The following is a 14,390-nucleotide window of genomic DNA, read 5'->3' on the forward strand; positions in this document are numbered from 1 at the left end:
TCACATACAAGGAACAAATAGCACCGCACCATGACCAGACCACAAATTACAACCCCAGTGATCGAATAATATCACATACAAGGAACAAATAGCACCGCACCATGACCAGACACCATATTACAACCCCAGTGATCGAATAATATCACATACAAGGAACAAATAGCACCGCACCATGACCAGACCACAAATTACAACCCCAGTGATCGAATAATATCACATATAAGGAACAAATAGCACCGCACCATGACCAGACACCATATTACAACCACAGTGATCAAATTATATCATACACAAGGAACAAATGCCAGACCACATATTACCACCAGTGACCGAATAATATCACATACAAGGAACAAATACCGCTACACCATGTCAAGAGCACATATTACCACCACTTGGTGACCAAATAGCACACACAAGGGACAAATACCACAACACCATTTCCAGACCACATATTACCACCACATAGTGACTGAATACTACAATCCTGACAGTAATAAATAAATAAAAAAAACAAAATACTGTCACCATAACTGCCAGTATTCACAGGAGATCTGTAATTGGTATGCAGTGTCTGTGTAGAGGTTATACAGCGATCACTGGCGACATTATACACAGGAGCTCTGTATATGGTTTACAGCAGGGGTGTCAAACTGCATTCCTCGAGGGCCGCAAACAGGTCATGTTTTCAGGATTTCCTTGTATTGCACAGGTGATAATTTAATCACCTGCACAGAATGATCCCAGCGCCTTGTGTAACGCAAAGGAAATCTTGAAAACACGCACGGTCTGAGCTGAGGCCCTCGACGAATGCAGTTTGACACCCCTGGTTTACAGTGTATAGTGTCAGTGTATAGATAACACTGACTCACCAGTGACGTCTCTAGCGGTGAAGTCCTTCATCTGTCATGAAGCACAGACCGCCATCATTTATTCCAGCCAGGGCTTGTTTGTTGTTTCTGCAGGAAATAACACAGTTATCTCGAGCTCCGCTTGCAGAACATTACTTAAATTTTCACAATTTCAACATTACACCACATGAAGAAAAAAAGGCAATATAGTGTCACTCTGCACAGTAACAGGACCGCCCCCCCATTTAAAAAAAGTATACGCAAAAAATAAAATAAATACATCACTGCAGTAATAATATCCCTTAATTAGCCCCTACGGAAATAATATTCCCCACCCTGGCCCCGTTTATCTCATTCCTGGCTCCTGCAATATGTTCTCGCATCCTGCACTCATGAGTATCCATCCTGCCCCATATGATTTACCCATCCTGCCCCATCTGTCTCCATCCTGTCCCATGACAGTATGTTCAACAATCTGCCCCAGTGTGGCCAGCATATTACCCCCAGTGTGTCCAGCATATTACCTCCACACAGTGTATCCAGCAATCTGCCCCAGTATGTCCAGCATTGCCCCCAGTGTGTCCTGTCCAGCAATATGCCCCAGTATGTCCAGCAATCATCTGCCCCAGCCAGACTGTGTCCTCAGGCTCCAGCATTGCCCCAGTCAGTGTCTCCAGCAATCATCTGCCCCAGACTGTGTCCTCCTCCAGCATTGCCCCAGTATGTCCAGCAATCATCTGCCCAGCCAGTCCCCAGACTGTGTCCTCCAGCATTTCCCCCCCAGTGTCTCCTGCATTGCCCCCCCCCCCCCCCAGTGTCCAGCAATAGCAATGCAATCATTTGAGGCCCCCAGTCCCGACTGTGTCCTCCTCCTCCAGCATCATTGCACCAGTATGTCCAGCAATCATCTGCCCAGCCAGTCCCCAGACTGTGTCCTCCAGCATTTCCCCCCCAGTGTCTCCTGCATTGCCCCCCCCCCCAGTGTGTCCAGCAATAGCAATGCAATCATTAGAGGCCCCAGTCCCGACTGTGTCCTCCTCCTCCAGCATCATTGCACCGTGACCAGTATGTCCAGCAATCATCTGCCCAGCCAGTCCCCAGACTGTGTCCTCCAGCATTCCCCCCCAGTGTCTCCTGCATTGCCCCCCACCAGGCCCCAGTGTCCAGAAATAGCAATCATTTGAGGCCCCCCCAAGTCCCGACTGTGTCCCCTCCTCCTCCAGCATCATTGCCCCCCCAGACCCAGTGTGTCCAGATATCAGACTGCCCCAGTCCCAGACTGTGTCCTCCTGCTCCCAGGTCCCAGCATTCTGCACCTGCCACCCCCCCCCCCTAATCACACACCCCCATCACCCCCACTCCCGACTTCTCCACCGTTATATTTATTATATCTCCACTCAGATTATTAAAAAAAAAAAAAATTCTCCAGTCCTCACCTTACCAACGATCCAGGCGGTGAGCTCCCTCCCCTCCAGCAGCGCGCACTCGCCAGCGACTGACAATGACGTCAGACGCCAGCGACGTGTGCGCTGCGCCTGCGGCCGACGTTAACTATTGCCGTGCGGGCGCGCCCGCACGGCAATAGGAAACTAACCGACGCAGGCAGCGCCGCTAGGGGCCCGGTGAGCAGATGAGACAGGGCCCGATGCGGGCCCCCTCTCTCTGCCCACCGGGTCCGGGGGGGCTCCCGGCACGGCATGGGCAGTGTCCTCAGTGATCGAGAGTGACGGCACGGCAGGGGCACGGCGGCCGGCCGCACGGGCCCGGCACTCGCGCCGGCGGCGGCAACACATACAAACAAACCAGTCTTCTGACAGGGGCAGCAGGCGGGCGGCTGGGTGGGTGGGTCACGGCCGGGGGTGCCACTGCACTGTGTCAGTGAGACAGTGACTCACTGTGTGCACTGTGCTGAGTCACTGTCATATGATGATGAGACTTGCTGCGAGTGCCCTGATGATGGCGGCGGCCAGCGGGCAATCTGTGTGCGGTAGCCCAGGGCCCCCCCACACCACTGGGCCCTGGGCTACCGCCCAGATTGACCCTCTTATAATCCGCCCCTGCTCATAGTAGCAATCATATACCAACCCCCAGGCTCACCCACCCACTCTCTTGACCACTTTTATGCACTGTGGCCACCCTTCATGTCCTCCGAATTGACAACCCTTATCCTGGGAGACTTCAACAGCTCCACCTCCCCAACTGCATCTAAGCTTCTATCTCTAGCCAATTCTCGTGGCCTCTCACAACTTTCAAACTCTGAGACACACAAAGACGGTAACACCCCTGATTTGGACTATGTCCGGTTCAGTTCAATCTCCTACCTAGATGACTCACCTTTTACCCTTTGTCCCCATGAAACTAGGAGTATAACCACAACTTACGGTAGACATTTTAGGTGCTCCCTAAAATCACGTTCCCTAATCAAAGTCGTTTTTGTATATGCACTGCTCAAAAAAATAAAGGGAACACTTAAACAACAGAGTATAACTCCAAGTAACTCAAACTTCTGTGAAATCAAACTGTCTACTTAGGAAGCAACACTGTTTGACAATCAATTTCACATGCTGTAGTGCAAATGGAATAGACAACAGATGGAAATTATTGGCAATTATCAAGACACCCCCTATAAAGGAGTGGTTATGCAGGTGGGGACCACAGACCACATCTCAGTACCAAAGCTTTCTGGCTGATGTTTTGGGCACTTTTGAATATTGGTTGTGATTTCACACTCGTGGTAGCATGTGAGACGGATTCTACAACCCACACAAGTGGATCAGGTAGTGCAGCTTTTCCAGGATGGCACATCAATGCGAGCTGTGGCAAGAAGGTTTGCTGTGTCTGTCAGCGTAGTGCCAAAGGCTGCAGGCGCTACCAGCGGACAGGCCAGTACACCAGGATATGTGGAGGGGGCTGTAGGAGGGCAACAACCCAGCAGCAGGACCGCTACCTCAGCCTTTGTGCAAGGAGGAGCAGTGCCAGAGCCCTGCAAAATGACCTCCAGCAGGCCACAAATGTGCATATGTCTGCACAAATTGTTAGAATCTGACTCCATGAGGATGGTCTGAGTGCCCGACGTCCACAGATGGGGGTTGTGCTCACAGCCCAACACCATGCAGGATGCTTTGCATTTGCCACAGAACACCAGGATTGGCAAGTTCTTCACTGGCGCCCTGTGCTCTTCACAGATGAAAGCAGGTGCACACTGAGCACATGTGACAGAGTCTGGAGACGCCTTGGAGATCGATATGCTGCCTGCAACATCCTTCAGCATGACCGGTTTGGCAGTGGATCAGTAATGGTGTGGAGTGGCATTTCTTTGGAGGGCCGCACAGCCCTCCATGTGCATGACAGAGGTAGCCTGACTGCCATTAGGTACAGAGATGAGATCCTCAGACCCCTTGTGAGACCATGTGCTGGTGCGGTTGGCCCTGGGTTTTTCCTAATGCAGGACAATGCCAGACCTCATGTGGCTAGAGTGTGTCAGCAGTTCCTGCAAGATGAAGGCATTTAAGGGACTGGCCTGCCAATTCCCCAGACCTGAATCCCATTGAACACATCTGGGACATCGTGTCTCGTACCATGCACCAACGTCACGTTGCACCACAGACTGTCCAGGAGTTGGCGGATGCTTTAGTCCAGGTCTGGGAGGAGATTCCTCAGGAGACCATCCGCCGCCTCATCAGGAGCATGCCCAGGCATTGTAGGGAGGTCATACAGGCATGTGGAGGCCGCACACACACTACTGAGCATCATTTCCTTGGTTTGAGGCATTTCCACTGAAGTTGGATCAGCCTGTAATTTGATTTCCCACTTTGATTTTGAGTATCGTTCCAAATCCAGGCCTCCATTAGTTATTAAATTTGATTTCCATTGCTGATTTTTGTGTGATTTTGTTGTCAGCACATTCAACTTTGTACAGAACAAAGTATTCAATGAGAATATTTCATTCATTTAGATCTAGGATGTGTTATTTGAGTGTTCGCTTTATTTTTTTGAGCAATGTATATAGCTTATTCTCTACTTCTCTGAACATAATTCACCATCAATCTCAACTGTACCCAAAAGGCTCATGTAGCCTTTATCATACACCTCATTTCCTCAAGATGGTTGTACCATCACTGTAAATAATCACCTGTAATTGGTGTCACCTTCATCCCCACCTCATTGTAGATTGTAAGCTCTGAAGAGCAGGGTCGTCGTTATTTTTGCTTTAATTGTTTGATTATCTTAAACTTGGTAACTTTTGACTGTTTTATATGAACTGCTGACTCGTAAAGCTATGCGTAATGTGTTTGTGATATATAAATTAAGTACATTATTATTAGTAGATTGAAGATGGTGAAATTCAAACAGTTAACTGTTCCATGTGTAGGAGTGAAGAATCTTTAATGTGAGCACAATAGCATAAATATGGGTTTGCTGCTGTGTCGACCCAGGGTGGAGTAGGGTGAACACGGCAAGTTGCTGGACTGTGAGAGAGGTGCAGGTGGTGATGTTACTGTGGATTGAGAAAGATGTGGTGTGCTTGGTATATAAGATCAGTCAAAAACAGCAGGCTTGTCCAATTCCGTATCAGCCAGGGCCGGACTGGCCATCGGGCAGTTCTGGCAAATGCCAGAAGGGCCGGTGCCAGTAGTGGACCGCTGCGCGCCAACTCACCCCCCCACCAGCGCCGTCGCATTCAACATTCAGGGTTACCTACTCACACACCACCTCCTCATCTCACCCTTTATGTGTCGGTGTCCACCAAGGTTCAGTTGTAGGACCAGGAACTATGCTTAGAGGGCGCACTCGCGCGCTCCCTCCCTCTTAAAAGGACCGCCTGCATCAACCTAAGGTATTCCCAACCTATAGCTGGGCGACACCTTATATTTAAGGCTTCCCCTCCAATATGGAGGTGCCTGAGCTATGTTGTTAGTTTGCCTTGCAGGCTGTGCTTGTCTGCTCATACCTGTTTGCGGTCTTCTGTCCATCACCTGCCAGCACCCATCTGTCTAACACCCATCCAGCCCACACCTGCCAGTGCTTTTCTGTTCCTCAGCCAGTCCAATCTGCACCCGTGGTTCCAGAGTCCCTACAGTGCCTGCCTGCATTTTTCATCCCTCCTTTGGACCTTAGCAGCTTACCCGCCGTAGGGGGTCACCTGCCACATTCTGTAGGTCAGCCATGGAGTAGCACCTGGTGCCACCTGTTTGTACCTCCTTGGGTCTCAGTTTTCGTCTGCTGCCACTGGTCTGACTAGGGATTTGGTAGGCCACCTAGTTACGCCCCTTCCAGGCTTTCAGAGGATACGGAACAGTGATTCCACCACTTTGCCCGTTACAGTCTCCATCTGCTGGGTTGACTGTAGTGGAAGAGGTGGAGGCCCGTGCTATACTAATTCTCCTTTATTGCAATTGATGACACTTTGTTGGTGTCTGCCACTAAATTTTGTAAATGTGTAGACTCCTGGTTGGGTCTCCTTCATGCATGTTGCCTGTAGCAGTAGACCTCCGAGACCGTCAGGCCTCCACTTCCTTGGACTCAACTACCCATGTTACTATTGTTAAATTTTTCTGACAATGGTAGTCTAGAAAACTGATAATTGTGCCACCTGAGTGTGCTCAGCATGAAAGCAGGTAGAAGTGTTGCATGTGGTATCAGGGCTCCCAGCAAAGAGGCCCTACACTACTATTGAAAGCTGTAAATGCTGTCCCAGACCCTGATATCGCATGCCTGGCTAATTGCTGCAATGCCATGCTACAATCTGTACTGTGGGTGAATTGAGGCTACTTTCCTGGTGTCTGTCCCACATTTAATGTGTTTTGGAAGCATTTGGGGCCATTATAAGGTGTTGTTCATGTGTTTGTTTTGCTTTCCATTGAGGTGAATGGCATTCGGTTATGTTCGGTGAATATTTGACTAATTGGCGGATATTGCAAATTTTGCGAACGTAATCCAAACCGAACATTGAAATATTCACTCATCTCTACACATAATGTACTATACCTGTCATTATGGGGTTAGTGCAGATCTGAAGCTGTGTTTTAAAGTGTTTCTAGTACAGAACAGCTTTGATTCTCTTCTTAAAGATGCAACTTTTTTCTTTTACAAGCGTTCTTTCTCAGACTTCACATAGAAGCCTATGGAGAAAACAAGGAATAAAAATGCACAGTTCAACTGTATAATTAATAAATATGTATACACCGCACACTCTAATGACAACGTGTGATTAACGCTTAAATATTTATTAGTCACAAAATAAATTTGGATAGGGGAGCGAAACAGAAATATAATGCTGGAAGCGATATGTATAAAAAGCAAACGTTTCGGCTCAACCAGAGCCTTATTCATTGAATCGCTGAAAGAACAAAAAAATCATAAATCACCAAATGACAAAATAACAAACTAAAAAATAATACACAAATGTAGTATAGTGATGGTGTACTTATTTGAAAAAATCCCGTGATCCTAGGAGTAAAAGACAACATATAAACCAATAAACGAATAATATATACATTATATACAGTAATAGGCTCATAGGTAGACTAGTTCTGGCAAATGAAAACAGGAAACATATGGTTACCTTATCCACAAGAAGAAGTGGAGTGAAGTGGAAAGGGTAGATATCCCTCAGTGCCAAGATTACAGCTGCAAAGAATGGCATCATAGTTAGAAAAGAGGTCTAGCCCACTATGTTATAGACTGAGATATAGACGCTGCGTCATGGGGGCTGCAGGCACGCTGCTGTCCATAGCAAGGCGCGGGAGCGCCGCTGATATCCACTACTCTGCAGGTAATGTGCGCCTCCACACTATCTAGGACACAGTAGCGCCAAAACGGCCTTTCATTTGTCCCTATACACATTGATTTATTTGGCCTTTTCCCCTTCCCCCCATAGGCTACAACATATATTGCATGCAGGCCAGCACCCTTGAGGACTCATAACCTTTACCTCAGCTATAGGTACCCCATTCCCTCTGATCTCTATATCTCAGTCTATAACATAGTGGGCTAGACCTCTTTTCTAACTATGATGCCATTCTTTGCAGCTGTAATCTTGGCACTGAGGGATATCTACCCTTTCCACTTCACTCCACTTCTTCTTGTGGATAAGGTAACCATATGTTTCCTGTTTTCATTTGCCAGAACTAGTCTACCTATGAGCCTATTACTGTATATAATGTATATATTATTCGTTTATTGGTTTATATGTTGTCTTTTACTCCTAGGATCACGGGATTTTTTCAAATAAGTACACCATCACTATACTACATTTGTGTATTATTTTTTAGTTTGTTATTTTGTCATTTGGTGATTTATGATTTTTTTGTTCTTTCAGCGATTCAATGAATAAGGCTCTGGTTGAGCCGAAACGTTTGCTTTTTATACATATCGCTTCCAGCATTATATTTCTGTTTCGCTCCCTTATCCAAATTTATTTTGTGACTAATAAATATTTAAGCGTTAATCACACGTTGTCATTAGAGTGTGCGGTGTATACATATTTATTAGTATTCAGGATCTTCTGATCCATTACACCAGCACCTCGCAAATTCTGACTGAGTGCACGCCATTATTATATTTGCAACTGTATAATTAGGCTCACAGCGGGCCGAGTTTTCATGAAAGCGCATCCACTTTTTCTTCACTTTTTTTCTGCACAAAAAACTCTGCATAATGTTAAAAATGTAAAATGTTATGGCTTCTACGACTATGAGTGAATGAACAAAAAAAAAATCCATAGATCCTAACTGGATTTAAGTCTACATTGTTCAGTCTCTGGCATCTGATAAATGTCTTTCGCTGCCACCGCCCCCTGGCATCTCCTGGCAGAGTAAGCAGAAATGGGCTGTGGGTTTTAGTAATAAATATGTAGTAAAAAAGTCCAAAATGTTGTAAAATAATAATAACAGCATTAACCTTCTCCTGCTGCACTCACTTCACTCCAAGAAGTGACCAGCAGCCAGTGACTGAGGATGGAGAAGCTGTCTTAGTAAGCCATTCATGTCATGTTCATGTCTTTAAGAAAAAACAGAATAGGACATCTACACTCGTACATCTCATCACAAGTTTCCCTTATTATCTCCAGTAATTGTATTCTTACATGGGATCTTTATGATGTTACATCTTCTTCACATTCAGGCCCCTGCAATATTGGATCCTCTCAGTAGAGATCTTCAATTTAGGAGAATTTTCCTGATTGACTCTTCAAGGATGGATAAAGACAGAAACAAGATGGTGGAAAGAATATTAGACTTCACCCTAGAGATCCTCTTCCGGCTTACTGGAGAGGTGAGAGATTCTGATGACGTCACGTTACATCATTCTTATCTATTGGGATAACAGATCAACATAACTGAAGAGGTGAGGACTCTGGAGATGTCTGTAGTGAGATTTATTAGTGTGTCTCTCAATAACCAGGATTACACAATAGTGAAGAAGACCTCTAGTGAGCGGTGTCAGGCCCCTGTATCTGACGGATGGGGAAGACCGCTGAACCCAATCACGGGGCCTCCACCTCACCCCCTGATGCATGAGGACATCAATGACCAGAAGATCCTAGAACTCACCTACAAGATGATTGAGCTGCTGACTGGAGAGGTGACATTATTGGGAATGCTGGGACATTATACAGTAACGCTTTGAAGGATTGAGGGGGGATGACAGTATTATTGTATGTGTCAGGTTCCTATCAGATGTCAGGATGTCACCGTCTATTTCTCTACGGAGGAGTGGGAGTATTTAGAAGGACATAAAGATCTGTACAATGACGTCATGATGGAGGTTCCCCAACCCCTCACATCACCAGGTAATAGACAGGACAAAATACAAACTACCTATTTCAGTATGTAAATAATGAATTCAGTCCCTGTATGTGTTTCCTCCAGTTCTAGCCACTAAGAGGACAACATCAGAGATATGTCCCCATCCTCTTCTTCCACAGGACTGTAAACAAGAAAATCCCAATGCTCCTCAGGATCATCAGGTAGATGGAGAGAAGGTGTCATGAGATCTCCTCTATGATGTGTAGACGGCTGTGAAAGTCTTGTGCTCAGTCTTGTTTTATACACCAGTATTATATGTTTTATACTTGTGTAATGAGAACGGTGGAGATGGCAGGATTAGAGCTGATCATAGATGTGACTTCTCCATCTGTCTGTGACTTTTACAATATTTGTTTCAGGGTGAAGATCTGACCCACATTAATGCTACAGAGACATATGTGAGGGGTGATGAGCGGTGTAAGGAGGACATTCCTACAGATAACTGCCCAGGTGACTAGTAACCACTAAATTTAGAGAAGTCACAGATTCTTCTCCCTGTAGAATTAAGTGTTGCAGTGTTTTAGGGTTTGTTCGCTCAGCTTTTTGATGTGCATTTTTACTGACTGAAAGATTTAGTGCTTCAACAATAAAAACACACTTTTTAATATTTTTTTTACACATTTTAGCCACAACACAGGCTAAAATTGAAATACCATTTTTCCCACAAAGAAAAATGTTGGGTCGATCTCTGTACAATCATTTATTTTTATTTGGTTATGTGATTGCTCCATCCGGTAGAAGAAGCATGGAGACTGGTGGTGACTGGGAGCCTGGCCAGCAGTGGTAGAGAATTATTATTAATAATAATATCTCATGAGATATAAACTCTTGAGGGCCATGAACTTGGCAACAATGTGTATAGGGCAAGCACTGTGTAAATGACTAATACCATTAACAATTAACTTTTATTAGAGTAATTATAAACGACCATCAAAAACATGCCTTAGCAAGCAGCTAAAAGTTAGCTGACCTACAGCTGACTCATACTATAAAGAGGGGGATTATACTGGGTGTACCTGGTTCACCCTATTATCCCCTGATTAAATCCCACCTATCAGCGGCGGTTGGCACCCTAACTTGAACACAAAATGGCGCCCCCACTCAGCAGCGGTTCTTCCTGATGACCCTAGAAGTCCTTACGCAACTTGTGGCAAAATAAAGTACCATACCAAATGAGGCAACCTATTGTTCCAAAAAATACCACCTATTTCCAAACCTAATTGAACAGTCCAACATATATATAGAAGCGACAGGGGTGGGGAAATGTATTAAAGCAGCCAAAGTTCAAAATGCCAACAATATGAGGAATGTATCTACAGATCCAAGAATCACCGCAATGTTAGTAAGAAGAAGAGACCGTCAGTAACCAAAGAATTTGTCCTTAAATTTTCAGTCAGGGAGGAGAGGAGGAGATATTAAGGGGCCTATATGTAACTGGCACAAACCATCCAATGTATGGTTCTTTTATTTGAGAATATCTGTTTCCCACATCAAAAATATCCTTTTCTCTACCCATGGTCAATTGAGAAACTGCCTCCTGTTAAAGCACAGGCCTATCAGATGGTTTGTGCCAGTTAGATATAGGCCCCGTTCGGTGAGGGTTTGTGTATGGCATCAATGTAAGCATCATAGCCATGAAACATTGTTGATGTACTCTACATCAAGTGTGAGTGTTGCTGTGTAGAAGCAGCTGTGTATTATAAAACCAATGGGTCTGTTAGAGCTAGTAGTGGCCCTGAATATGTACTTTAACGCCGGACAGAACTATATATTAGTTTATTAAGTTGAATACAATCTCTAAGGCACTTATTTTACCCTGCACCCCTCTCTGAGTTTAGGGGATAAGGGTGGTCATGTGAGTGTAAATACAGCAACAGCCTGTCTCTAAATCTGATGTGATATGTGCAAATATTGGATCACATATCAATTGTGATATGCAGGGGAAGGTACCTGGCCGGAGAGGTGTGTTGCATATAACGACACACTGACTGAGAATGTGTGGGTGCTGCTGACCAATGTTGTGCTGGTGTGAATGTCTTATCCACATCTGCACAGGCGCTGTCAGGATATACTTCTAGTGCCGGGACCTGATGCGAGAGACTCCGGCGAGTTTCTTGCATTGAACTCGCAAGTGTGACCCTGGCCTAATATGGAGTGCGCAGGTTGCTGCCGACTGCTATCTTCCCTGGGCGGGCGTCCCTGTCGCATATGCACAGGCGCAGCCAGCTCTGTGATGATACGTGCACAGTATGACTCACATCAAGACACCTCGGTTGATACGGTGCAGGCGCCACGATCTGTGGACGGCGCATGCGCTGTGCGGCACACACCATGTCCAGAAGACACTAGATATCATGAACAATCGGGTGCACATGCGCCACCGGCATTGGCTCCGAAAGTCCTCTAGTGTTTGTATTTTAATTAAAACATGCGCATTATCCGAAATGGGGACAAACTTTTAGCAAAAGGTATATGACAAACCCCTGTAGTTGTTCTCCTAGAGTCCGAATGACTGGCTTTCTGAGCTATTTAAAGGTACCCCTGCCCCTTATTCACCAGGGCTGCTACACCTATGTATGCTTTTCTGCTGAAAGGTGATTATAGTTTCAACTGGTGTTGAGCCTCTTGGGGCATTTATCTCCTGATATAGTCCAATCATATTGCACCTTTAAGCTGACTAAAAGAGGCTGAATTTATTTGTTTAGGCATGGTGCAATAGCTGATTATTCTATGTATACTGCCTTTTTGTAGGATTTCTGTTAAGTTACATCCTCTGGGCTGCAGTTGAAATGACATGATAATGTGTACTGGAACCAAGACGTAAAGATATATACATACTGATATACTATTGTTTTTTGAAAAACCAGGCCGGTTGTACGTAGGTATGCTTTTTTGCTTAATTGTTATTACAGTGTACACTCCCTGGTGTCAAGCCTCTTAGAGCAGCTATTCCCTTATATATATCTACACAGCCCAATCACTTTGCATCTTTAAGACGACTAACCTCTGGAGTTAATTGACATTCTAGCTCCAGATTCCCTGATTGTTTTGAGGAATTTATTTCCTGAGCAGTTCCAACAAGATACACCCTGGTATTACCACTCAATACCCTATCTCCCATCTCCCCATTTTTATTTGCACTTTTTTTGTATAGGTACTTTTATGGAGGGAAAGCATGAGGGACCAGTGAGGTAGGGTCCTCATTGAGCGAGGCCTCCATTTGCGTGTAACTCTATGGCTCCAACCTCCGCAGCCAGGAAGGGACTTTTCTATTACGGACCTTAGAGGATGAGTTATAGGTAACACATCCTTTAATATCTTCCCCTCTCCTCCCTGACTTAAATTTAAGGACAAATTCTTCGGTTACTGACCGTCTCTTCTTCCTACTAACATTGCGGTGATTTTTGGATCTCTAGATGCCTTCCTCATATTATTGACATTTTGAACTTTCACTGCCTTAATACAATTCCCTACCCCAGTCTGTTTTCACTCTTTAAAATGAAAGATTATAAAAAATAAACAAAAAGTAGTTTAAAAAAGGTGTTGAAGAGTGTAAAAAAAAAAAAAAAGTCATCCACTTTTTTGTAAAACTAAAAAAAAATGTAAAAAAGTAGGCATGTTGCGTATCCTCACATCCGTAAAAGGCAGATCTATTTAAATATAGCAGTGATTAACCCTTTAAGAACAACGATACAACCACTATTTTTTTATTTTTTACAAATTTCTGAATTTTTGTAAGCCACTAAATCTCTGGCTAAGAAGGTGCAGAACAAGATGGCAATCAAGACTAGAAAGGAGGCCTGTCCTCTTCAATGATGAGTCCAGTTTTTGTCTTGGATGCAGTGATAGATTGGAGAATGGTCTGGAGACTGTGCGTGCCATGCCATGAAGAAGCTTTAACAAGGGAACGTCACATTGCTGAAACACCCAGGGTTATGATATGGGGCGGCATAATGGGGGGCCATATCCAGACCCCTCTAATCTTCATTCCAGGTACACTAATAACTCAGCCATACATTGATTTGAATGTGGAAGCAGTGGTATGGCCAATTCTTCAAAGTATCACAACAGCCGTTTTTCAGTACACACGACAACCTCAGGCCACATGTTGCTTGTGCTATTGTGAGCAGCCTGCTTGGCCTAAATGTGCTCCCATGACCTTCAGCGTCTCTGGACTTTTCTCCCATCCAGTACATCTGAGACATCATTGGTTGGCAATTGTAAAGCGATATGGGTGATATGGTAGATCATCACATTGTTTCGGGTAATTGCTCTCCCACCTTAGGAGAGAATTGGTGAATGTTGATTTCCTGCGGGTACAAGTTACTTTCTGATCAAAATGTCTAGAAAAGGCAGACTTGTACAACTATATTCATAGGTAAAACACAAGCTTATGGGGTTAAGTCTAATGACAAATTCTTTTGCTGTGCCTTGCAATTATTATAAAGACACCGTCAATATAACGGCCAACATTTCAATCCTCACAATACCCGATTCTCCATCAACATCATCAAATATTATGGTTTCCTCCAACCAGACCAAGAGCAAGTTGGTATATGTTTTGGGAATTTCCTGGATTTACTTTTTCCCCATTATTGTTGCTGAGATATCAATTGCAAAGGGAGCTGCCAGCAGAGATTTTGAAGATTTTCTTGCCAAAGTGTATTCATTGCAGCAGCACATTCCTAAGATGACCATTAATAACCTCATTAATAGCTACTAAAGCGAGCAA

General features: G+C 44.8%; 1 protein-coding gene across 1 annotated transcript in view; it reads left to right on the forward strand.

Moving 5' to 3' along the window:
* Window positions 1-14,390, forward strand: part of LOC138663959 (zinc finger protein 585A-like) — a 74,069-nt gene that overhangs the window by 15,789 nt on the left and 43,890 nt on the right. The window contains exons 2-6 of the mRNA XM_069750348.1: window positions 8,976-9,125; window positions 9,255-9,434; window positions 9,519-9,642; window positions 9,722-9,819; window positions 10,018-10,108. Coding sequence (XP_069606449.1) covers window positions 8,976-9,125; window positions 9,255-9,434; window positions 9,519-9,642; window positions 9,722-9,819; window positions 10,018-10,108 — 643 coding nt within the window. The remainder of the gene's footprint in view (window positions 1-8,975; window positions 9,126-9,254; window positions 9,435-9,518; window positions 9,643-9,721; window positions 9,820-10,017; window positions 10,109-14,390) is intronic.

This window comes from Ranitomeya imitator, chromosome 2 (assembly GCF_032444005.1).
Source record: "Ranitomeya imitator isolate aRanImi1 chromosome 2, aRanImi1.pri, whole genome shotgun sequence".
Classification (NCBI taxonomy): domain Eukaryota; kingdom Metazoa; phylum Chordata; class Amphibia; order Anura; family Dendrobatidae; genus Ranitomeya; species Ranitomeya imitator.